The sequence below is a fragment of the Brachyistius frenatus genome, unplaced genomic scaffold (assembly GCF_029030835.1).
Source record: "Brachyistius frenatus isolate BFR_SWC_R1_liver_20210118 unplaced genomic scaffold, ASM2903083v1 Contig_358, whole genome shotgun sequence".
Taxonomy (NCBI): Eukaryota; Metazoa; Chordata; class Actinopteri; family Embiotocidae; genus Brachyistius; species Brachyistius frenatus.
In genome coordinates this window covers 239,436-265,872 of record NW_027210957.1, presented here as the reverse complement: position 1 = coordinate 265,872, position 26,437 = coordinate 239,436, and the positions used below count along the sequence as shown (strand labels likewise).

General features: G+C 39.3%; 1 protein-coding gene across 3 annotated transcripts in view; it reads right to left on the bottom strand.

Moving 5' to 3' along the window:
* Nucleotides 1–492: 492 nt before the first annotated feature.
* The window catches only part of ldlrap1b (low density lipoprotein receptor adaptor protein 1b), a 29,654-nt gene continuing 3,709 nt past the window's right edge, over nt 493–26,437 (bottom strand). For 2 of the 3 annotated variants that reach the window (XM_069724024.1, XM_069724026.1), the window contains exons 2-9: nt 16,299–16,441; nt 15,056–15,168; nt 13,242–13,356; nt 11,496–11,568; nt 8,324–8,419; nt 5,340–5,473; nt 4,906–4,940; nt 493–1,898 (exon numbers count right to left, since the gene is read on the bottom strand). In XM_069724024.1, coding sequence (XP_069580125.1) covers nt 1,754–1,898; nt 4,906–4,940; nt 5,340–5,473; nt 8,324–8,419; nt 11,496–11,568; nt 13,242–13,356; nt 15,056–15,168; nt 16,299–16,441 — 854 coding nt within the window. In that variant the 3' untranslated portion in view covers nt 493–1,753. Of the gene's footprint in view, nt 1,899–2,635; nt 2,668–4,905; nt 4,941–5,339; nt 5,474–8,323; nt 8,420–11,495; nt 11,569–13,241; nt 13,357–15,055; nt 15,169–16,298; nt 16,442–26,437 lie in introns of all 3 variants that reach the window. The other variant, XM_069724025.1, reaches the window with a different exon arrangement.

Sequence of the window (26,437 nt, the reverse complement as noted above, 5' to 3'; positions counted from 1 at the left end):
GTTCGTTAAAGTACAACATGTGCAAATCGCCAAAAATGGCGACTAAATTCAAAATGCCGGACTTCCTTTTGAGTTGAGGTAATGGTGCAATGCAACTTTTTTTGTACTTACAGGTGTGATACACATGTCCACCGAATTTCTTTCATGTCAGTAAATGTAGACACCGGGGCATCTCTTTAGGGGGCGTTAGCGAGCCATTTGGCCACGTCCACTTGCGACTCCACTACAATAAAACAAATTTCGCCTGGAGAGATGTGTGTACCAACTTTCATGAGTTTTTGAATATGATAAAGCCTCCAAAAATCCAGTTCTTTGCAGAGAAAAATAAGGAATGAGAAGAATAATTCCTTGGATAACAATAGGGCTTTTGCACCATCGGTGCTCGGGCCCTAATTAAATAATTTCAAACTGACCGAGTGGCAAATCCTCACATTAGAGAAACTGAAAATAGAGATTAACATTTTGATTTTGTAATAAACATCACACAAAAAGTAAATTTGATTTTTATTGAAATTTATGTTAATTAGTTAATTAAATAACATTTATACATAAACATATACCAAAATTAACACTGGGAAACATCCCTGGTGAAAAATAAATTGTAAACTAGTCAAGTCAATGTAGCATAATTTAACATATGGCCAGTGCCACTTTAACACATTCATCCTCTTGGACCGCATGTTTTATTTTACGACGATGAATCTTTGAGTCAATTAGTGAGACTTGGTGTTACAGTTAAAGAAAACACTGTCGTGTCAAAGTGAAACAAAACTCTAAACCTCCTTCCCTTTCCCATCCATGTCTCGTCCCTGAGTCAGGGTGGAAATTATGACTGGCTTACTTTCTAAATTTTGCAGTCATTTTCAATGTTGTTAATTCTTGTGAGTCACAACAGTGTCCTGAATATGTTAGTCAAATGAGAATCATGAATGTGATCCAGTGATTCAAACTCCTAAAGCATCCTTTACAGTTCAAGTGGACGAGTGAATAGAGGCACTGTATATACGCTTAAATAATGACATGGACATTAAATTGCTTTACATGAAATGTGTGCTTTTATATATGGATGAATGCTGAGTGCAAAAATATATTTAGCAATAGAAAAAAATAAGATTGTCACTTTCTTCCCATCCTTTCCAAAAAAAACACTCTTGGACCAGCATATACAAACATTTTTAAAGCTTTTGCTGCCCAACAAAAGGCTGAAATCTTGAAGCACATAGGTAGTAACTTTACAGGAAATGATGCATAGGTGGCCTTCACCATTGTCTTTCCCTCTAATTGAGTTACACAGCTACAACAGCACCTTTGTTGACCTTTATCTCACTGACAAGTATTCAAAACTCGACTCACATAATGGTTCTCATTTCTCAATTGGTATACTGTATAGCAATTAAGATATGAGAACCATGATGTGAGTCGAGTCGAGTTCTACTGTTCATCCACACGTAGGCACATACGCATAAACTTTCTTTAACACAATGTACACAGGTACATACCACATTTACATTACCAACAGTGAATGGATAAACAGACACATAGAAAAGATATAAATGGGTTGGTATTGCTTTGGACTGTTCTGTGAGTCTCTGTGAGTGTCTCTCTCTCTCTCTCTCTCTCTCTCTCTCTCGTTGTGCGAATGCAGAAGCATCAGAAAGCCAGTGTCTATCCTGCAAACTTAGTCTCCAACAATATTCCACTAACACTTCTCCTCCTCTTTCGCCGGTTTTCCCTTCTTGGCAGAGGCTTCATCTTACAAACCAAAAGTGTCTTTTTGTGCTGTGAAGTCCATCTCCTCTTGGTCCCATTTTCTTGGAGACAGGCACTCGTCAGTGTTGAAGTCCTGAGGGTTTACCCCAATGTCCAGGACCTGGGGGTTAGTGCGAGACTCAGCGAGTCTGGAGCAAAAAAAGGAAAACAGACATTTTATTTGTAAAAGCCATGTTGAAACCTGGGTTGGAATCAAAAATTACTGTCATCAGTATTAACAACTTGCTACTTTGAAAAGGCTTGTGAACAATGGTGGGTACAGTGTGTACAGAATGTATGGACATAAAAATGGACATCCTATTTGTAACAATGACAAGATCATGATTGGAAAAAAAGAAAATCGGCATGGTGCTAGATATGAAAACAAATTAATTCCCTTAGTGATATTATCATGACAATCCAACATGAGACTGCCCTATCATGCATACAAAACGCCTATTTTATACAGTAAACATGTGGGAACACACACTGATTTCATTCATCGTGACATCTCTCAGTCAGTGTCAATGCACAAACAGAGTGCAAAGATCATGGATGTGAAGCAAAGAATCAAACAACATTTGCGATGAGGATGTGGACAAAGTGGAGGAAATATCAGGTACAGAAAGACTTTGTTTAGGCAGGTTAAAACTGTGAAATGGTAAATGGAGGAGGGTTCTCTCTTATTGTATCTTAAAGTAAGTCGAACAAAGGTTCTGAGCTATGTTAATGATATACGCCATTGAAACCTAATGTAGAACTATATGTGTATTATTTAATTCATCTGGGTGAACACTGAGATCCACATAGACGAGCAGGATTGAATAGTGGGTGACTAGGGGACAATGAGGTGGAAGTCACAATATCCAGTGAATGATATTGTTACCTGAGTAGGATTCAAAGCTATCCAGACTGCGGCTGAGGGTGCAAAGGAAACATCACAAGTCAGGTAACAATAATTTCCCCATAAAGTAAATGGATACATTTATGTGGACACTGTCTGATGCTTATGCTTAAAGATGACCTGCAGAAGAGTGGAAGTTAATGGCAACAAAAAAAAAAAAAAAAGAGGCTTGTTTTTTTTCTGAGCACGGCAGAAGCCATTTGCATACCATCATTATTAAGAGCCATGTCAGAGGTTTTTACATCCACAAAGTTAATGTACATAATCAACGCAGAAGATTCTGACACGGCAACAAAAATGATCCCTGACAACTCAGTGCAAAGAACTGTACATCAACAAAACTGCTTATCTAAGAAAATTTGAAAGGCCATCAACAATAATATTCTTGAAAAACTTCATGTCAATTGGTTTATATGAAAAACACTTAAAGTTTCTTTGTAATGATGCCTGCCACATTATCTCCAGCACATTCAGAGGGATATGCTTGTGTTTTTCAAGCATAATAAGCTAATAATAATCACAGTTGTGGATGAATTTGTTGGCACCCTTCCATGAAAAAAAAAAAAATAAAACCACAATTTTCTCCGAAATAATTTGAAACCGACAAAATGATTCGGTCTCCATCATTATTTATTCTATATTTCATAAAAATCTGACTTTGTTTTAGATTCAACAGAATATCTCAAATAATAAAACAAATGAAAATGGCAATGACAAAATTGATGGAACCCTTAACCTAACGTTTCATTGCACTTCAGAGGCAATCACTGTAGTTCTCATTGAGACTTCTGTATCTGTCAACAGGTAGTTTGATCTACTTTTCCAGGGCAAACTGCTACAACTGTTTGAAGGGTGTCTTCTACAGAATGCACGTTTCATCTTTTTTTACACAATTGTTTGATGGGATTGAGATCAGGGCCAGACCCATGACCGAGACAGAGTTGTCTGACACTGGGCAGCACGTTTTACTACAGAATGCCTTAATAGTCTTGAGATTTCACTGTTCCCAGCACAAATTCAAGGCACCCTGTGCCAGACACAGCAAAGCAGCCCTAGAACAGAAGTGAAAGCCCCTACATTTTTTACAGGAGGTATAATGCTCTTGTCTTGGAAAAAGTCATGTCAAATTATAGAAAAGCTTCAGTTTTGTCTCATCTGTCAGACACTGATTCACCTAGACCTTGTAATTCAGCTCATGTTCTTCTTAATTGTCTACCATTACCACTGTCCTTCTGTTCAATCTGGGGTCGATTTTCCTCTTGCCGCCACATACATGTAGTTTGACTACAGTCCATTGGAACTTAAACTTGCTAATCAAATTTGCAACTGTAGTCACAGGAATACCTGGCTGCTTAGAGAGTCTTAAAGGTTTTACCTTTAACATGCTTGTCAATCATTTTTTTTCTCAGACAACGCTCTGATTTGCTTTCTTTGGTTTTCTCTATTTAAATGTACTGAATAACTTGGGACAGAAAATAGTCAGTTTGAAATATCAATATAATCAAATTATTAAAATTTTGACAGTGTATAATTACAGTTTATGCAGACAAATAATGATCTAAGAGCGGGGCTAAAATGGCCTCTTTGCACTTGAATATGGAAACTGTGGAGCCCATTCATCCTCCACTACATAAAGTTAGGGAATTAGGAGGGCCACCGTCGAAATAATACAGGTAATTTTAAAAAAGAGCCAAAGGATATAAATGTACTAATAAAAGGCTTGAATTAGTCTTTATGGTAAAATCAGTGTCTGTAAACATTTGCACTGTGCAACCTGATGGCATACCACCACAGCTCTTCTGAGAGTGCTGATACACATTAAACTGAAAGATTAATAACTGTAGATTGCAGCTCCACTCTGATTAGTTTGTTGATGACACAGACCGAATTTAAGAGATTACCATCAGCAAAGACAATTAACTTTTCTGTCAACCTTGAACTTACAGAGCTTATATGTAAGAACAAAATAACAAGCATAATACTAATTAAATCCGTGTATTGGCCTGAGATGATGCGAATGGAGTCTACAAAAGCAGCCTGACTCAGAGTGGATGTCGGCTGTGTCAGGGCATGTAAACTGAGTGTCCTGTTGGTGGGAGAGCACCTGGGTTTAGCCGAGCAGAGGGAGGGGTAAAGAGAGCAGTTCAAACTGCAGGTGGTTATTCCCCTAATAGTAGCTGCTATGGTTGTTTTAATATTTTTTTTGCAGAGTCTGGGCTGTAAGGAAAATCCACATTCACAATCCTCCTCACCTTGAGAAAGCCTCATCCAGGCCATCCTCCAATTCCTGTAAGACAGAAAATACACATGTTGGTTAAACAAAGTTTGTGTGTCAAGAGGTGATAAGTAAACAGTGCTTATTCATGAGAAGCTACAATAACTCAGACATGCGTTCAGTCACCTCTTTCCACTTTTGTCATTCCAAAAATAGTCTTGGGAGGTAGTCAAGGCAGCCCACACTCTCTCCAGTTATGTGACCATTTGGCAAGGCCAATTCTGTTCAATAGCCTATTGCCTACCACAAAGTGGCAGCAGCACAGATGTAGAATCCAGTGTTTTGAAAAAAAAAAGGTGCAGTACCCGACACTTAGGCCAGATACTCTAGATTTCCCGCATGGCATTCATCTCTTCCCATTTTATCAAGCAAACAGCTGAAACTAACTAACCAGCCCAACTCTTGTCTTACCCATACAGTATTGTTGTTCTCTGTGGTCTGATCATGCACCGGAAAGGGATCCGATTCAGGCTGCTTTGTTCCTGAGTGGACCAGCGCCATGTTGCCTCCCTCTGCCAAATCCAGAAGTTTCCCAGTGGCTACCTCTAAGAATAAAATTTAAATATAAAGTCATTAAAATTAATAGCCAAGCTCCCCCATCTGCCATTATAGTTTATTCCTATATAAATTACATCAACATTGGTAACTCAAAGACAATAGTGTAATAATAGACACATTTAATCCATATGATCAGCACCTGTGACTATCATATTCTTATTATCAGCAACAGCAAATGGAAGCATTCATGTACAACTCAGATTCCCCAAAAGTTGGGACGCCGTGTAAAATATAACTAAAAACAGGATTCAATGATTTGAAAATCACATAAATGTATTGTACATATTTTATTGCAGATAAACTAAAGACAACATGTCAAATGTTGAAACTGAGAAATGTTATTGTTTTATAAAAAACATAATCTTAAACCTTCCCTGAAAGAGACGTTGTCTGGATGGCAGCATATGTTACTCCAAAACCTGAATATATCGTTCAGCATTAATGCTTCCTTCCAGATGTTCAAGCTACCCATGCCATGTGCACTAATGCATCCCTGTACCATCACAGATGCTGGCTTTAGAACTGAGCTGATAACAAGCTGGATGGTCCCTCTCCTCTTTAACCTGGAGGATGCAGCGTCACTGAGGAACATCATTCTGAAACTGTTGCACTATTTTCCAACACAGTCTTTCACAGAGCGGTGAACCTCTCCCCACCTTCACTGCTGAGAGACTCCGTCTTTCTGGAATGCTCTTTTTTTAAAATTTTTTATACACAATCATGTTACTGACCTGTTGCCAATTAACCTAATTAGTTGTGAGATTTTTGACCAGGTATTTTTTTTTTTAATCTTTACACAACTACTCAAGTCTTTTGTTGTCCCTGTCCCAACTTTTTTGAGATGTATTGCTGGCATCAAATTCAAAATAAGCACATATTTTTCATAAAACAATACAAATAATCAGTTTCAACATTTGATATGTTCTCTTTGGTCTATTTGCAATTAAATATGGATTTATGGGATTTGCAAATCATTGCGTTCTGTTTATATTTACATTTAACACAGCGTCACAACTTTTCCAGATACGGGGTTGTACAAAGACTATGATGAATTTGTTGAGCTCCATTTTTCATTATTAGGGCTCTAACTCAGCCATCTTTGAATAGTCACTTTCTGTGTTGAACATTGAGTAAACCCCCTGACTCGTACAACAAACTACGGTGACGCCACTGATCTGTAATTGGGTAATGGCCTTGCCTGATGATTAATATGTGTCATTGATAAGTGTCAACACTAATTTCTGTCTAGTCTTTAGCTCAATGATGTCCACTACTTCCTCCAGAGGGGGTCTGAGTTCGGTTGGAGTGTTCACATATGCGCAAAAAATGCCAAATAATCGGTCCGAGTTTGTTTCCAGGGATGAAAGGGACCAAGTGTGAAAACACCCTCAGCCTCTCCTCTTTGCCAACACATGCTAAAAGGCATTTTGACCATTCTGATGTAATGATGAAGGCAATATTGTGGGACTGTAATGCATGGAGAAAGAGAGGAGGGATTAAGGCCAATGCACCTAAGTTAATACCTTTGGTATTTGCTCAGGTCAAGGTCAGCTCTCAGAGCAAACGCTCAGCTGGCATATTTAGCTTGAGCTGCTACCAATAGTCACTCAATCAATTGATCGATTAAAAGAAAATGTATAATTTGATAACCTGTTAAACAGTTTTCATGCAATAACAAAATTTTGTTGGTTCCAGCTACACTAATATGTTGATCAATTATTGCAATAAGTAAAGAGTCTTCAACAAGCCATTTGGGCTCCAGGAAATTGTGATTCGTTTGAGACTAAATGATTAATCAATCAATTGAGAAAGTAATCATTAGATAAATTGAAAAAGAAATGAATGGTCAGTTGTAGCTTGGCATTAAACCCTGTGAAGAGTGGGAGACCAGGCAGGAACAATTGCCCAACAAACAGGTTAATGCCAGAAGTGGCTTTATAGTTTGGAGCCACTGTCTCATGAATAAAGCTGACTCACCCCTAACAACCCCACTGATCCTGGGAATCTCCCTGGCAAAGCGGTGCGCCATATGATCAGCCAGAGAGCCAGAGGGAAGGCCACATAAGTGTAACCTTCTGATAGCTCTAAAGCTCTGCTGTCCCCAATCCCTGCTCTAGCGCTGATAATGAAAACCTCTGGCAGGATTGCTTAGCCAAAATGCACCCAGTAGCTTCCACAGTATCATATATTACTCATATATTTACACCAATTTGTCTAACAGAAATCCAGTTCACTGACTCACCAAATGGTCAGTGGGATAATGTTACTCCAAAAACGCACACCAAGCCTCTCAGTTCGCAAAATCTGTGCCCAAGTCTTGATTGATAGATCCTTCTCAAGGAATATCAGTGTTAAAACCTACATCTGCCATGAAATGCTACACATTCAGGGACAAAGACCAATATAAAGTGTCAGATTCAGAGAGATCCTTTTCTGGCTGCAGGCCACCTTGCAGAGGAGAGGGGGAAGCGCAGTACAAAGCTCATGTTTTTAGACAGAGAATGACAACATATCTCTGTTATCATGACATGTCATGGCAATTTCTGAACCCAGATTTATTTTAACGGATCCACAACATGCCAATTGAGCTTTTAAAAGACCATGATCATTCACATTATTGTCATACATAATCAGCTAAAAATGTCATTCGGTGTTCATTGTGATGATGTTAGTGAGACAATAATAAACAAGAAAATGGAGACGGTTGTCAGCTAATCGGCGGACTCAAAATAGGTCAACCTTTGACATGTGGCTGAATACTCTTCTTTCCCCTGAGGCTACAATTGCTGTGAGAGAGAAAGAGTAAGAGAGATGTGGTAATGGGTGACATGACTCACCTCCTCCCTTCAGGCTGCCCAGGCTGGCTGAACTGTCTGACTGGGAGTTGCTGGCTCCTTCCCCAACTGAACCTGACTTCACTCGCTTCTCTTTCTCTGTGTACAAAGCCAAATGGTAGTGAAAGACAAACAGATGAAAAAAAAAGAAAGAATCGCAGTCAGTGTAGAAAAAGCGAGCTGTGTTTCAGGAACTTGTAACCACAGGCTGAGAGCCCTTGCAGTGCATTGCTCAAGGAAGTGTTCTTTTTGTACTCGTTGAAAATGTGGGTATTGAATGTTTCACTAACCAAGAATATAATGCAGGTAAACAAATCAGCAGTAGTAAATAGGCAGATACGGCTGAGGCCATTACTGACGCCATCTGCCTGCTGAATCCTACCTACAGCAGGGGGCCGGCCTGGGCTTTCACAGCAGTAAGTACAGCATTACAGAGTAGACATGATGAGTCAGATGGATGGGAGGCTCAGCTAACTCCAAACACTCTGTCTTGTTGCGGTTTTCCTCACAATGCAGTTCACCAAGTGGAACTGAAAAACGTTTACATCGGACCTCCTTCACAACAATATTTAGTATTGAAATCAAGTTTAGTCATCACAATTTCCCGTAACATCTTTCCTCACAGAATATATCTCCCTGGAACAGGTTAGGACTCCTAAAGAGCACTAAGTTTTGCCCAATATAAAAGTGATTTCCTAAGTTAAGAGAATTGATTAAATGTGCTCCCTCCTATTCCTAAAGGTGTGACATAAGCATCACTGAAAATGTCTTGCTTTTTAGAAGTGATATTTAACACCAATATGCTTGATAAATACAGACCCAGATTTTCAGCCTGATTTTAGCATCAGGCTCCTGCTTAATATGGAACCAAATTAAAAGATATGCCAGTTCAAAGCTTTCTCTAGTGTTTACAATGAATATTCTATGAACACAGATTAATGAACAAGGATAGGTGCTGTAATATACAGAGGAATGTGGGTCTGAGAGAGAGTTGAGAGAGATAGAAAGAGGGAGAGGGAGTGAGTGTGAGAGAGGGCGAGACAGACAGACATTTTATTCAGGCCAACTGGGAAATTCATGTCAAGCGGCTTACATGCAAAAAATATCAGGATCGAAAAGACAGAGAAATACAATAAAAAGTCAATTGTGGCCAAAAACAGGGCCAAGAACAAAAGGATTATCAAAGAAAAATCAACCCAAGTAGCCAAACCTATATAAACACCCCAATATCCTGGCTGTCCTGACCCAGCTAATGCACAGTCCAACAGAATGTGGGGGGAGAGCACAGACAGGAGAGGAATGTGTGTAAATGTGTGAACAATGTGGGTGGTGGAAGATAGTTTGTGAAAAACAAGCAAACTACAAACCGACGATATCCCGCTTCCTGCCATCATCCTACAAGGTCTTGTAACTTTAATAAAATGTGCTTTTTTAAAAAAAAATATATATCCCTATCTCTCTTTCTTCTTATATTTCACAAGAGAACCTCATTACTTTTTTTGGACAATATTTTCCCCAACCAGAACATGGAGAACTGGGAGGAAAAACAAAACAAAACTTAAGGCACACTTGAGCATGAGGAGAGTTGAAAAGTTGTGAGATAAGAAAAAATGAGTTTGGGTGTGTTTGGGAAAAAGAGTAAGGTTAAAAATTGAGAAAGCTGTCTGCACTAAATTGAAATTTGTAATCTTCAGCTCAGATATACATGAAAGAAAAAAAAAAAAAAAAAAAAAAGCAAATGAAGACGCTTGAGGCGAGGAATCTGTCCCACATTAAAACATTTCAAAACAAAACAATAGAAGAAGAATAGATCGAAATGTTGCAAGAGAGAAAGAGGCAGTTAAAATGTTCATGTAGTGCAAGCGTGCATTTCTAAAGGACTAAGTAAATAAGCACACATTTGCATCAGGCAGGATTGACTGCACTGACACTGCATCTTTAAAGGCGCTGAGCTCCCACTGGCACAGCACACAATCATTTCCCTTACACACTTCCCATCCCAACACCCCTGTCTGCCCCGCCTTTAATGTTTTCATGCACTCTCTACTCCGTATCGCCACCTCCCTCCGTCACTCTCCTCGTCTCCACTCTATACAGTACAACAGAATTGTGAACAGGGATGAAGATGGAGAGGAAACGACTCAACAGTGCATTCTGGGGATCAAGGGAAAACGAAGCCAGAATTTACACAATTTACGGATGTCCGCTAAACGTCTCACACCGAGTCGGTAAACACTACAATTTACAATGTTCCCCAAATGTCTCTCATTCAGTCCCATTATGATGATTATCAATTCACTAAATCAACCCATAGTTTCTCAATCCAGCAACAAGTGTGTTCACATAAAAGGGGTGGAGTTTGCGTCATCTGATCAATTACAAACATGGATTATATTAGCAGTAAAGCAGCATATTCTACAAACTAAGAGCAAACCATAATATTAGACAAATGGAAGAAAGAAATTAAATTCATAATTCAGGCTAAAAGCCGGTGGTGTCAAGCAGACAAGGAAAAAAATACAAAATAAATATGCAAACATAATTCAAAGTGGTAAATTGACTCACTGTCATATCTTTTAAGTAAAAGTATGAGGCTTTACAGTTTTAATCAGTCTCTCTTATAGGATGATATCAGTATACAAAAGCACAATGAAATGGAATCGGTACTTTATATAAAAATCGTCAGGGTAAGCCAACGTGCTTTGCAGATCACTACTCTGCCTTCCACAGGACCGTCTTACGATCTGCTCACCGAGCTCCACAGAATTTTCTGTGATCGGTGATGCCATTTTAAATTAAATTTATGGGTTACTGGGCAGTACTTTCATATGTTTTGATCTGTTATATCGAACTCAAATAGCTCCGGAGTAGGTTAGATCTGCGCCGATTTATTCCGGGAAGAAGTGAACCACATTTGCATTACTGAAAACCTGCTATTAAACCTGAAGTTACCTTGCCAAACTCAAATCATGTTTTTTAGTTTAGGCCTTAGGAAGAAACAAGAAAATGTATCTTTTGATATTGACTGATAAACCTCAAAATCCAAAGAAAAATCATTGTAAGAACAAAGGTAAATTACATAAACAGTAAGAGTAGGAAATAACGACACTGAGGAGAAGGAAAGTCAAGAAGAGGAACAATTTCACACTCTGATGGTCGGGGATACAATGCGTACCTTCCTTGGCAGCTTGCCAGAATTCAAATGCCACTCTGAACGCCTGAGCCACCGTTAGAGTTACTGCCTGGGCCTGTTAGGAGGGGGTGGAAAGACAGACAAGAGTGACAGATGAATAATACCTAAATGCATTTCATCCAAAGGAAGGATGATCCAGAAAGGCAAGGAGCTATGGCTCGGATACAAACAGGAACTAACCGTTCACAGACACTTGAAGAGAAAACCTGTGGCCTCCAAGACCAGTTGTTTATGTAACTGGGAGCATACATGGCCTTTCGGCCACAACTAAATTGGTTCGGGGAAGGAAGAGGAGGGAGTGGCTCACCCATTCAGCAAACCTCCAGGGATGGTGAGAATGCCAAGAGAGGGATGAGAGCTGTCTTCCCTCCTCACAAAAATGAACACCAAAGTGTTGATATATTCCTTAAATTCAAAAATGGCAAGTAGAAGGGGCAGTCACCGTTGTTTGAATTATTTTGGATACAGTTGATTTTAAACTCTAAGGGTCTGATTTACTAAAGGTTTGTGTGTGTAAAAGCACGTGAAAACTTCACTACACTCACAAAGAAATGTCCAAAATGATCTAATAACGACATGCAGTGAGGATTGCATCTTTCAAATGTTCAATTTAACACACTGCGGGGTGTAAATAGAAACATTTAGCACCGGTAATGATATTTACTAAAGCTGAAAGTACTTTATAGGAGAAGTGATTGTGTGCATTTTAGTACGAGTGAAGAGAACGTAATAATCAGATGCGCACATGAGAGACGGCTGCTCTTATTGTGGTTAGAAGGAGACGCAGGGAAGGAATGCTTTTTTCTACCCGTGTAAACATCTTTGAGATGTCAAAGGCAAAGATTATTCAGACATATCCGTCCAGCGATGTAATTTTTAAGTAACTGAATGAACTAAATGATGATTTACAGCCAACAACAAGGAGGAGCCACATAATAGAAGCAATGCCAAAACTTCTTGCAACTGTGCATTTTCTTGTCTCTTGCCATTGCAGTGTACTGTAGGTATCGCTGCTGGGATATCCCAATCCAGCATTTCAGGTGTGCTATCCCAGGTACTGAATGCTTCTCGCATAACGGACAGGTAGGCTTCATAAGGTTCTCTAACACTCTAACTGAAAACAAGTCACCTGCTCATCACAGAATGAGCTGGACCTGCTGCTTAGTGTTTGTTAGAGGCATCTCGTCCACCGTTCCTCCTCCTCCTGTATTTGCAAACGTTTTATTAGAAGCTAATTTTTATTTTGCTATTCACTGAAAGTCTTGCCATCTTCTCTTCATTTTATCTATTGATCTTTTTGTTTTTCCCACGGTATTGACTTTCTCACTGATAATCTCCCATATAGCGTTTCTTTTCGTTATCTTTTTATTTCTTTGCTGTTGTGAGACAATGTGCTTATTGGCGTTTTCCACTTGGACCTCTGATTCAATGGGATAACATTTCCTTTTCCTTTTACGGTAGTTCCATTTTCCATCAAAACTGTCCATGACTGGAATCACTTTAAAACACACAAAGCCCTCATTTAAATAGAGCTGTTAGTACCTGATATCAAGGGAGAAATTACTCTTAGTAAAGCACCCACAAAACGGGGGCAGAATAAATGTAGAATAAAGATGCAATTTAGTACCCGTTAATTGAGATCTTAGTAAATCCAGCCCTTACAGAAGGTGAATATGTTCAACTTACAAAAATTACATAAAAACACAATTAGACTTCTTTGTGACTCACCATCTTTTTCTTGGGGCAGAGGAAGGCATGACACTCAAGAGTTTCATTGTGTTGGCTCTGGACAATGTAGGCAAAAACTTTGTCATGCATCTTGTCCGCAGTGCAATATGATATTCTGAAAAAAACGCACATACATTTTCATGACTTTGGTAAAAACAGACTCATCATAGATCAAATGAAACTGTATCTGCACTAAACCCTTAAAATAGTCCTGCAATCTGATTTAAGTTCTTTAATCTGGCATTTCTGTAAAAACTATTACAAAGAAATCCCTGGTATTCTTAAAGCCAGCTGCACTCACAATCTCACCACTATGCCGATGATCAAAAACACACCTTAGCTTTGTGCAGGTTCACACAGCAGAATAGGAATTTGAACGGAACACACGTGCAGTGGACATCTGTGCTGTTTCATCAAAGACAAGTCTTTCCTTTCAGTTATTACATTACACAACCATCGCGTCCAACCCTGGCACACACAGTGTTTTAAATCAGAGCTTTTAGATTGGGCCTCACCCCCGTAAAGTAGAGTACCAGTATAGACAGAGGTGATTGATCCTGTCTTTTTACGGTTAGAAGGTCATCTTGATGTGAGATTCCTGTGTGTCGTGTGCGTTGTATTATTCCTGCTTGACCCTTTTAAATGAAGCCACAAAGCTCTACAAAAAGCTTTTCTTCACTATTTGATCATGATGTCATTACTCTTATAGCAAAGTGACAAGCACATTGGCCAGTTGGTGAGGGATACCAAAAACAATGGAGGAAGCCTTAAATGAATGTCATTTGTCCTTCCTTTCTCTTGTGGGATAGTTACACCCTCTGTTAACTAATGTCTATAAAATAAAAAGGTGTGGGATAAATAAATAATACCATCGTGAAAATGTAACTCGGGTTCAGTCGGAAAGAAAACAGCCCTATGATGCAGAGACAAAATTTTTCAATATAGATAAATGATGTATGCTGGTGAAATTAACTCCATGTCGCACAATGTAAAATTAAACAGGTTGGAAGACTGAAACTTTTCTCTCAAATAGGTGGGCATCCCAAGGTGACACAGGAAAGGAAGGAAGACTACCTTTAAACAAACTGTTCAAGAAATCCTTGGGAATAAATTGGAACTTTGTCCTCAATCTGCCAGCTTTTAGAGAAAAAATATTTAACATAAGCCTATTCATGCTTGGAAAAATGATGGAAAGTCCCATCTCTTCTCAATATGTAGACTCATGAATGTAGAATTTTAAAAATGTTTCAAACTCAACTCATGAGCTCCATGTTAGTGGAGGTTAGGCAACTTTCAGAATGAAGACTGGCAAGTAGGTGAGATCTGTAGCCATTTACTAGAGAAGACAAGTGTGTGTGTGTGTGTGTGTGTGTGTGTGTGTGTGTGTGTGTGTGTGTGTGTGTGTGTGTGTGTGTGTGTGTGTGTGTGTGTGTGTGTGTGTGTGTGTGTGTGTGTGTGTGTGTGTGTGTGTGTGTGTGCGTGCGTGCGTCAGTGACACCTGAGGTAAAAGCTCAGTATACAGTTGTTGTGGTGCTCCCAAGAGTGTTGAGATTGATGAGACCGATTGCTGATGGACTGACTACTCTACTCTAACACACACAGAAACACTTCACTGCCTTGGAGCACCACACCAACAAACATTCACATGAGTGATAAATGAGAGCAAGAGGGGAATAACAACTTTTGATTAAATGTGGCTGATAAGGACAAGCTTATGGTGAAAGCGTTTTAAAATCAGGGTGACACGGTTGAGTGAAGGACACCGAACGTGAGAAATTTTAACAACTGCCAGGAGTTGAAAGAGGACGACTGACCTGTATATTGAGATATTTTCGATCAGCTGGTTTGAGGCACTGTCATAAAGGATGATTCCACGAGGAGAGACAGTTAATGTGACTTTCTGGAGTTTTTTCCCACTGGCTTTGGCCTGGAAAGAAGGGAATAACAAGATAAAGTGCGTGGAGACCACAAACAGAAAAGAGGGTATGTGAGTGAGATAACGAAAGAAAAATCAGTTTGCCAAGTGTCCGCTCTGTATTTATCTAAACTACAACTTTGTCGGTTAATTTTTAATTAGATCAGACAATTGAAAATCTATAAATCTAGTGGCTACGTTCAAATTTACAGCTTTTCATTTCAAATATGGCAATATAAAATAAAAACAATTTCCATCTCCGTGTCATCAGCAATGGCAAAACTCTTTGTTTTAGGGGTTCAAAAACGCTGGGGGGGGTGGGGTGGACGCAAGGCATAAAAATAGCAGAAGTAAAATGTCTTAAAACAAAAACACGAGTGTGGATGTATTAAAACTTTCCACATATCATGTGGAATTAAGCTTAACACAGGAGTGCGGGTCCAAAAAGGGAACTCAAAAAAACAAAGTTTAATGCTTAAAGATTTGAGAGAACCTTCTAACCACTATCTGCAGAGCTGCTGGCTTGACTAACAGTCAGGAAAAAGATATTTAAGAAAAAAGTTTTAAACAACAACAACAACAACAACAACAAACCTGTGTGGAAGAGTTTGAGAGACATGCAATCTTACATTTCAGACTCTACCTAATACACAAAATGACAGGTTCCAAAAAACATTCAGCAGTCTAACATTATTTTCAGAGGGACACCGAGGGTAGTCGACAGATTACGCCAATTCTGCTTCCCTCTCCATATATCACCATGTCCCAAGTTCCGCCATTCTGCAGCTGCTAACTTCATTATCTACTCAGCTGCCAGATCCAATAACATTAAGCCTTTTCTACCATGATAAAGCTGGCTGAGCCATACACTGAGCAACAGTGTCCATACTAATTGCATCCTCCTCTAAATGTCAAGTTTGGAGGAGAAAGTTCACAGAGGTGTCAGTCAGGTCATAAATGGAGAAAACTACTGGATGACTATGATTTCTAAGTGGCAGATGTGATGATGGGGGGGAAAATATAATGTATTTTTGGAGAGAAACTCATTTTCTGGGAATAGTTTTCTGAATGGAGGTGCATTAAGAAGAGATTTTAGGTGCCCTCTGTTTAAGCTATTTCAATATGTGTGTGTTGTCTCTCACCGTAGCCACTATCCTCTTCACAGCTGCTGCAGAAAGCTCCTCTCCTTTGGGCTGTTCAACCATCGTTACCCCCAGGTACTTGAGCTGGAACACCATTCCCTCCAGTAGGGTCTCTCTTGTGTCTGTCCAATTCTCTGGAAGCTCTGCCAGATGAGACACACGTCATGGAAACGTCAGTTCAGCAACTACACTGCTGTTCGTACTGCAAGGCAGGCTGAAAATCTTCTGTCAGACATATCGTCACATTGGGTGAGTGTAATGAGCATGCTTCTCCTACTCCTCCTTAAACAGGCAAAAACATGCTCTTCTAGGACGTATATTTCACTAGCTCAAATGATCTTACCAGTTTTCTCTTTGGTTGTAATTCTACTAATTTGGATTGCATGGTAAAGTTGGGGGAAAGTTGCAGGGAAAGTAAGTGAAGGGACAGGCTGCAAAGACAACTTTTTACAGTGTTAGCTCATGTATTACCTTTATATTTGCATCACTGAGCTAAGAATCCATTTCTCAGAAAAATAAACATTCAACAATGTTAAAAGAAACAACAGAAGGCTGTTTAACAACAGTAACTGCTGCTCTGAAAGCTACAGAAAAAGGTTTTATCACCTACTGTAAGTTGCGGCTACATTTCCTGTCCAGGTAGCTGCAAACAACACATTCCTTTGCTCTGCTAACATGAACCAAGAAGCAGCAAGAATATGAGCACTGAGATATGTATTTTTGGCTAAAATCTTTTTTTAAATCACATAAAAGAGTCTGTGAGGATTCTGGATGCATATATGCTGCAAACACTAAACAACATGCTAGCTGCTTTAGAGTTAAGACTTTAAATGAAGCTGGAATTGTTTTGAGGAAATGTTGAGTCACTGACTGTAGCTTAGTTTGTGGGGATAGATTTGTGAAAAAAGAACTGGTACCTCTTATTTTAGTTTTTGTTGTGTTTTATTAGAACTCAAACATGAACATAAAATCACAAATCTCTGAAATCTGTTCAGCATCTGCTCTCCACCTCTGCAGCTGGGACATTTCAGTTTCCCTGACTGGGTCAAATAAGGTGTATCTTTTACACATAATGAAACACTGTCTTACTTTTCTCTCATTCATCACCATGCAGAAGAAGGCAGCAAAGGCTAACCTACAATATGTCTTTCTTCTCCTGCCAAACCAAGCCAAATGAGGGTGGTAACAGCAGAGAATGGTTTTTAATGGTCTAAATGCAGCTCTAACCAAACGCATATTTAAGTAATGGGTGAGTCTGACAGTGAACACCCACTTGAAGGTCAAGGTCTTTAAGCTTCTCAGTGTGGGAAATGGATCACGTTGTCATCATCTGCTAATCCTGCACTTACATTAGTGTCCGGATAAGTAACACCCGAACTGTAATAGCATCTTCAGTAAGAAATCACCAGATGCTATTAATGACCTAAATCAGGTTACCAAGTGGCCCAAGTAGACAGTAAATGTCCATTATGAGGGCAATCGCTTAAAACATTTGCAGGCAGTTACACAAATATGACAGGCTTAACCTCAGCTAGCATGTCATCGCTAATCTTTAGTGCTTGCTTGTGTTTGCAAAAATGACAGTGAACCCTCAGTCCCGAGATGTTCAGTGTTTACAAGAGGCAACACCGCTAACAGGGCGGCTCCGCTGAGTTTCAACAAATTGTCAGATGGGATTTAAAAATGAACTGAGTGATTCAAGGCTGAGAAATGATGTCGGTTTCATAATTTGCACGGCTGAAATAGCAGGCTTGTGGTGGTCCAGCAGAGACTTTAAAAGAAAAACCCTTGTTCTTCAGCTGCCCATACTCATGGTTGTTGAAGTTAAGTGTCTGAGGATGACCAGCAGTTCACCCTTACTGCAGAGACTTAGGAATCTCCTATCACTAGAGAAGCGGAGACAGTTACTATAGGACTAGACCTAATAGATGATTTCTACAAAAAGTGATATGACAGCAGTTCAAATGAGCAACTCGTGAACTTTCTTGGCCACATTGGAGCTCTGGTTGGTCAGTGGGATCTGTTCGCATGGGGGACACTGCCTGGGAATAAGCCATAAAGAGCAGGCGATGTAGCACTGATGTTTGCTGTGTAGAAGGGGATAGCATTGGGGCGTGAGCTGGAAGACCAACATCGGTGAGTATAACAAGTGAGAGTTTCATTGGCCAATTATCTTCAAACGATGGTGCAGACAATAAACCGGCGAAGTTCATTGATTTTTTTTCAGTTCCTGCTTGGCGTGTCTTGACAGGCCGAGGTGCTCTGTTCCCTGATCCTTCAGAAAATGTCTGACGAAAGAAAACTTTTGTGTCAACACACACACACACACACACACACACACACACACACACACACACACACACACACACACACACACACACACACACACACACACACACACACACACACTAACAATTTAACCACACTTTCACATGGACACACAAGCTGGAGGAGTGAAATATATGTTAAAGAAGACAAATATCTGCAAAAACACAATTCCCATGCGAGTTCTTCAGACAACCGTATACAGTTGTAGATGAATTTGTTACATTTGACATTTTGTTGAAAAAAATTTTTTTTGGTGCCCCAAGAAAAAAACAGAAATAACTGGATCATACTGACATTTTAAACTAACTGTCTTCCTTAATTAGTATCACATGTCTTTAAGAGTGTAATCTGCCTCTTTAAATGGAAAAAAAAAAAGGTTCCTCTGCATTTTGGTATTATTGTGTGCACCACACTGAACATGGACCAAAAGGCAGAGAGCTGACTGAGAAGATCAGAAAGAAAATTATAGAAAATCATGTTAAAGGCAAGGACTAAAAGATAATCTCCAAGCACCTTGGTGTTCCAACTAACTGACAACTTTAAGGTCCATGGTACTGTAGTCAATCTGCCTGGATGCTGCTGCATGAGGGAAATCGATCCCAGATTGAACAGATGGATGTGAATTGTAGACTGTAGGAGCTTTAAGCAGCTCCTCGATTATTGAAATTAAAATGTTTATAAAAAAAAACTGGAGTCTGTAAAAATGCATATTGACAAGCCCCAATGCTTCTTATAGAGTTGCCTTCTATAAGTCCTGCTCTGAAGCCTATCCCACTTCTAGGGAAAGAGATGAAATATGCGTTCTGGAGAAGGCAGCCTTCAAACCTGAGACAGTTTCCTCTGTAAGAGTGGACCACCTTCAAAAAAAATTATTTTTAGTAAATATGGAACTAATAATGCCGCTAGCCAATTACTTTAAAATTATTTGTGAGAAATTTGAGGGTTTTTGTTGTTTTCAACATTGTTTTGTACCAACAAATTCATCCACATCTTGAAATCCCAGTGATAAATCACCGGTGCTTTCCCGAGTAGTTTTGTGTTACCTGTATCGCTGCATGTTCCTCTTCCAGCACCAGACTAGTAACTAGGGATGAGACAATTACTAAAACAAGTCTCCGGTACGGATAATGTGCTTTTGACGAGTACGAGTATCATCAGAGTAATTGTGTAAATATCCGTGCTGATGAAGCCCTCTAACACACACTAGCTGTATGCACACATCTACACACAGAGCCCCGCCAGAGGCTGCAGCTCTGAGACACGCCATCAGCCTGCTCCGTCTCTACAGCGATCAACTACAACTGCCGACTCTTCTGGTTCACTTCTGGCATCGGCTCATTTTAATTAGGTTTGTATAAAATATCTTCAGCAGAGTTACTCGGAGAACTTTGTTCTTACTGGACAAGTCACAAGTTACAGCTCGTGACTCACTGGTTCCCATTTCTGACAGTTTGTTTTCCTTTTGTTCCATCGGCTCACTCCTGCCTTGTTAAGATATCTTCACTCAGCTGACTGCTTTCAGTGAAAAATGTTGTGCAAGGCTGAATGCATATTTCAATGTGGACTGTCTGCATAAATCACCCAGCTTCCCACCGTCAGTTTATTTAATAAGATAATAAAACAAGGCTCACGTTCTACCCCTCGCTCCTACACACACATAAACAAATTACTTGCTAAAATACAAGGTAAAGTATACTATCATTTGTATTTTATTTTTTATATGACTTGGCAAATTTTTTTTCTCACTATAGCTCAACATTAACAATAAATATAGCAACTTTTGTCACACAAAAAAAAACTTGTTCCATATATAGTTCTCTTATTCTTATAAACATTGCTCTGAAGCTCAATTCTGGGGATGTTCTATAGAGTTTTCTTAATTAATAATTATAAATACATCAATTTGTAACTTCCGGTTACCTCGCACTCGCACTCACACTCACAGTCTAAGCACCGCCCACTTCCGGATTAAACCCCGCCCCATCTGAGTACAAATACAGACACAGATAATTTAACAGATACAGATAATACAAAACGGCTCAGGCTAGACACAAACGTATTTCACCACTTGGCTGTTGCTAGAATGTCTGAATTAATCTTCATCTTCGCTCCAATAGTCTTCTGCTTTCAAAATGTCAATATTCTGTCCTCACAATGAGTCTTCCTTTTTGGTGATCAGAGATGTGGCATCAGGCTGAATCTCCACATCTTTTTCAGGGTCAATCAGAGAGAAGACATCTGACTGACAGATCTGGGTCGGATTGTGTCATGAATGATGGTCCAGAAAACCAGTTTGTGTTAAAGTTGGGAGGCGTGACCGGGCCGGATCAATGATCTTGTTCTCTGCAGAGATGAAGTGCCACTGCTCAGGATGTGTAGATTTTCGGATGCGAGTCACCCTGTTGGCAACATATGTGTAGAACCTCCTGGTACTGTTGTAGAAGTAGCCGAGGACTGTTTAACTGTCTGTGTAGAATTTGACAGCATCCATGTCAATGTCATTCTCATCCCTTAACAGGTCATACAGTTCCAGAGCCAGAACCGCAGCATCAGAAAAGATGCCCAGCTCTCTTCTCTGGGCGGAGGACTCTGAAAATGGAACATAGCGCCTTGCTATCTGAAGATGGTGGAGATGTTTTAAGGATTCTTTCCACCTGTTCCACCCATCTTCTTTTTCTAAAGGGAGAGGTTCATCCCAGTCAGTTTGCTCATCTGACAGGTCACCAGGCAGAGCTTCTTTTTTTCTTGCATCATTATGGGAGCCGCAAACCCTGAAGGGTTATACAAACTGTTGACAGTGGCTACAACTCCTTCTCAAATTTATGGCCTTTCCTCTTTTCCCAAATATTTGACCAAACTTCACCAAAATATATGACGACACAGCCAACATCATCAAAATGATGTCTTTTTTTTTTTTTTTTAATGTTATGACATTTTTTGACTATTGAGAGCATTTTCAGTTTAAATAAACAAAAATAGCCCAGTTTTGCACACGTGATGTCATTGCCTCAACTCAAGCATGCCTGCATCAATGGCGCAATCTGTAAGTCAGCCTCTCCGGGGTCTGAAAGGTTCATGGTTGAGGTCCCCTGATGGACAACCAGAGCTTGTTGTTAACTTTACATCCATCTTGTCAATTTAAAAACGAAACAAGCATTCAACTGCTGACAATTTGCTCAAACCCTGATCGTTGCTGCTTGCGACTGTATTTGTTCATTACTTTTATACAAAGGGTATATGTATGCAAAAACATGGTGGGACCAGACAGAGCAGATCTTCTCTTCTCATTACCGTCACTCTCACTGGCTGTTGACAAGGAGAGAGATAGTGATCCTCTCTGACCCTCCCTTTTCCAAACCACCATTTCGTTTCCTCTGTGTTGGCTTTGACCAAAATACCAACAACTACATCAACCCGCCATTCTTTGTCTCTTAATTCTGCACAGGCTTCACACTCAAATCACTTTTGATTAAAGTTCCCAAAACCTCCGTACTGTCTTGCCTCTCCAAATCTACTGTTGCATCAAAAGGGTCACATTCTTTGTAGTTTTAGCCTCATTAAAACTTCATGAAAAATCCCAGCTTATGCATAGACACAAACTATTGAATCTTAAAGGAGTGACAAAGGTCCCCTTACTTAAAAGTACACTGTACTTATACTCGTATACCTTTCCATATCACAGGAAATTTTGAGAGAATAGAGGTAATGAAAAAGGTGGAATGATACGGCGCAGGTCCAGTTTTAATAATTCTTTTAGTATTTGATATGCAGAGTAGGCTACTTTTCTTATAAAATTGAAATACTGTGAAATACCACAGGTTTTAGGAAATTGGAATACGTGTTAAACATTTTTACATTCTTATGCATTGTATAATAGCATCAAACACATTATTTGTGCAGATATCATATTGATTTAATGACCTGTTATTTCACTCATTGACAGGAACATTTGACCCAGAAGTCTTGACATTTTTGTAATTTTGAGCACGGCTGTTTTATACATTCTTCTCAGGTGACAGAGATTATAAAGGAACTTCAATTCAGATTAGGGTCAACAGCAGACAGAGGACCTGTAATGCAAAACTGACAACGCGAATGACCGGAGATCATAACAAGAAGGCTTCAAGTGGATCAGTTAATACATCTTGAATGTAATTAGGAGAAATTTGACTGTTCCATTTACTGTTATTGGCGCTCTTGGATGAAATGCTTTGGATCTTCAAACAGGTCAAATATGACCATGAATCTCAACCAGATCAAGTAAACTGAAAATTGTATTTCCTCAATTGGAGAAATAAGTGGCGGAGCGTTGCTCCGGCAGCGGGGTGTCGTTTCACAGATCCTATTTGCCGTGCGAATGCAAACAGCAAAAGACCCGAGAACCTATTTAGTTCTGGGAGAAACTCTCTGATGGGTTGTTTCCCTCAAGAAAATCCTGAGAACTGTTTGGTCCAAAAACGCTCTGCGTCTACTGCTGGCTGAGATTGCAGCTCCCCTCCTAAAGCAGCTGCTGCTCTCTACCTGGATACCTGGAGGCAGTTAGGAAAGAGGAGTGAAAATAATAATAATGATGATGACTGATGTCTGCTCTTCATTATCTCTCAATTTCAGACACTATATTGATGTCAAGAATATTAGCAAGATATTATTGAGTTTAAAGTGGCATTTCTGTTGTAAAAATTTCAGATGCTGGTGTAAAAACAATATTTTATTTTTTAAATATTAATATTTTTAAAAGGACCAATAAAAGCACAGATAAAGAACCAGACTGATGAGACCTGATAAAACTATGGATAAGATCAAATTAAGATTTTAACCATACCCGTCCCAACTGCTGTGAAGTCCAAAATTCAGTGAAAATGCGTAGTTTTTCATCAAATAACTGTTGCCTCCTAACTGTAATGTTGAAACACTCAATTACAGCTGTTAGATATTAAAACACGTTTGTCAAGCATTGGGAATTGAGAGACAGGGAGGAGAGTAACAGCAACATGACACTTAAGTTCAAACAAAAAGATTTGCAGGTCAACAGTCAAAGCTCACCACCACCCCACAGCAGCACATGCAGCAGGTCCAAGAGACGAGCCTGCTGCGCCAACACTTCCCCCTTTGTAAAGATTTGAAAGGAGCTTTGGAGCTCCGAGAACTCCACATGGTGTAATGTGTGCGAAGAGAGATCCCTGTGCATTCATCTGAGCCCTCCAGATCCAAACTGTGACTGACTTGTTGTTTTTACTCTGGCATAACACACTCCTAGATGCCTTTTCCTGACCAAGATGGGAAATGAGGGAATCTTGACCTTAGCATATATTGGTTTAAAACACATCTGCAGCCACAAAGGAGGAAAAAAAGCATCGGAATCTAGCAAATAACAGCGTCTCAATACTGGCTTTGGTTGCAGATATGCAGACATTTTCCTGGGTCATTGGGAGTGGCTGTCTTGTTGGAAGCCTTTCATATGGTCCTCCCAGAGCATCACTGTGTAACTATGGGGAAAGTTAACACTAACTGCTAGGCAGAGAGACTTGGTGTGTCCATGTACAAGTCAAAGTCTACAGCCAACCGCAACAAATTAACATGGACGGGAACAACCGGATGTCCAAGACAAGTCTCTGGCATTTGGATGCAAGCAGAAGACAAAAAAACAAAAACAAAAACAATTATATTTCTTAGTGAACAAATACAATAAAAAAAAAAAAGAAAAAAGACCAAAACCAACATTGTGTTCATGTCTTGCAATGCTCTGACTTTACTGCCCTATTCAGCACAACAAATATCACTCAGTTTTTTGAAGAATGACCTGGCCATTGTAGTTTTTAGAAAGCATGCAAAGTAATGTTGTTTGGAACTATTTTCAGCCACAAATTTATACATACTTGGTGCAGTAGTGACTATTTCAGAAGCAAGATAGTTTATGTAAGATTGACTCGATAAGCTGCAGTCCAAGTTTTCATTGTAATGAACAAACATGTACAAACATGTCAAACATGTGCAAACTTTATCATTTATGCGTTTCATTTTTATAGTTTTATGTTCCAGAGCACTAATATATACGCTTTAGATCCAGTTTTGACTAAACAGATAACGCTTGTTTGTTTGTTTGATCGGTTCACTGTTGGTTTTGGTCTTTTTATGTAATTTATTGATAAAAACAAAGAATACACACCACTGGCAGTAGCTTTAAGACAAATCATAAATAGACCTGGAAAACAAAGACAATGTCTAAAACATTGGGAAATATTCCCCAATTATTGTGACAAGTTCAACTGTCATCAATTACAAACCAAAATTTGCCCATGCATCCCTCGCTATTTCAGGCCTCAACCGACTTACGCCTGTGGTGAGATGATTTCTTATCTCACAACAACAAAACATGTACACAAGACGACCCATTCCAGCATTATTAGATTCCAATCACGACACTTAGAGCAAAATTAGAAACTGCAGACTCAGAGAAGGGAATAAACCTGAAGGTGTACACAGAGATGAAGCAAAAAGCTAGTTGAGGGAAAGATATACAAAACCTCTAACTATGTCACTAAAAAGTTCTACATTTCTATTGCAGACTGCAGTTAAATTTCAAGTAAGCAGGTTACATACTGCACATCTGTACACCTATTTGTTTTGTTTAGCTTGGTGATCTCAGTGAAAGTCAACGATGAGCACAATCACATCACATATTTCTAATTTCTGCCCCATTTTCATTCAGAGCAGCAGAAACAAGCACTGGGGAAACTGAAAGACATAGATGAAAAGACAACATCCAAAAAATACTAGTTTAAAGACGGCATTAAATAAGAAAGGACAAGAGACTGAAGTGGATTTTTATTTTCAGAGATTCATGGAGCTAAAACCAAGAGCATCACCTTTCTTTTGCCCAAGTTCTGCCTGCCCAGACTTTCGCTTGCACCTTGCAGGACCGCGCACAGCTAAAGGCAAAACTGCTAATGTTGTCTTGATTTAGAATAGAAGTAAACCTACTGTTTAAAAACAACATACTATTCTTTGTCAGGTCCATCAATGAATGGTCTGAAATCTATGGTTTTGAAACATTTAAAGTCATCAAAGTTTTATTAGATATAATAGTAGCATTTCTTTGTACGATTGATCTGAAATTTACAAGGTTTCCTTGATTAATCTTTCTATATTTGCACCGTTATTCATTCTATTTTATCATGGGTTTTTTTAAGCATAAAGTAGAAATTCAGGCAGTAATCCTAAAATGGATAGCTATACCATAAAGTTTGTTTATTTTGGGATGTAAAATTCACTGTCAAAGGTGATCAAATAAAATGTGTGCTCATAAAACCATTTGATTCCTGTCAGTTTGATTTGAAGTATCATTACTGAATGTTAGAGGGTTCATGCATTATTCTGTAGAACTGATTGTTGCTGCTGAGATATACATCCCCAATTATTTCAGCTTAGGCCAGGATCAAATGTATGATATTCACATGGTCAAGGCCAAACAGCCCAAGTATGAGGTGCATCTCGCATTGTGCATGCGATCCTCGACGGGCAGGCAGAACCCTGCGTCACACCGGAACCGCAACAGTTTTTAACAGTTTCCTTCTGTATCAGATAAATGAGCACAATAAACATTTTTATTGAAAAATAATAGTGAGAGAATAATGTTCTCAATTGTAAGCAAAAAAAATTGTGATGCTCTTTTTATTCACAATTGTGCAGCTCAAATCCTCATTCTTTAACAACAGAGGGTCATTATGAAGAAAAGCTGTGAGAAAGCATTGTTAAGACGAGAAAAACTGAGTGTTAGTCAAAGGAAAAAAAGTGTGTTAGTTTACATTGGA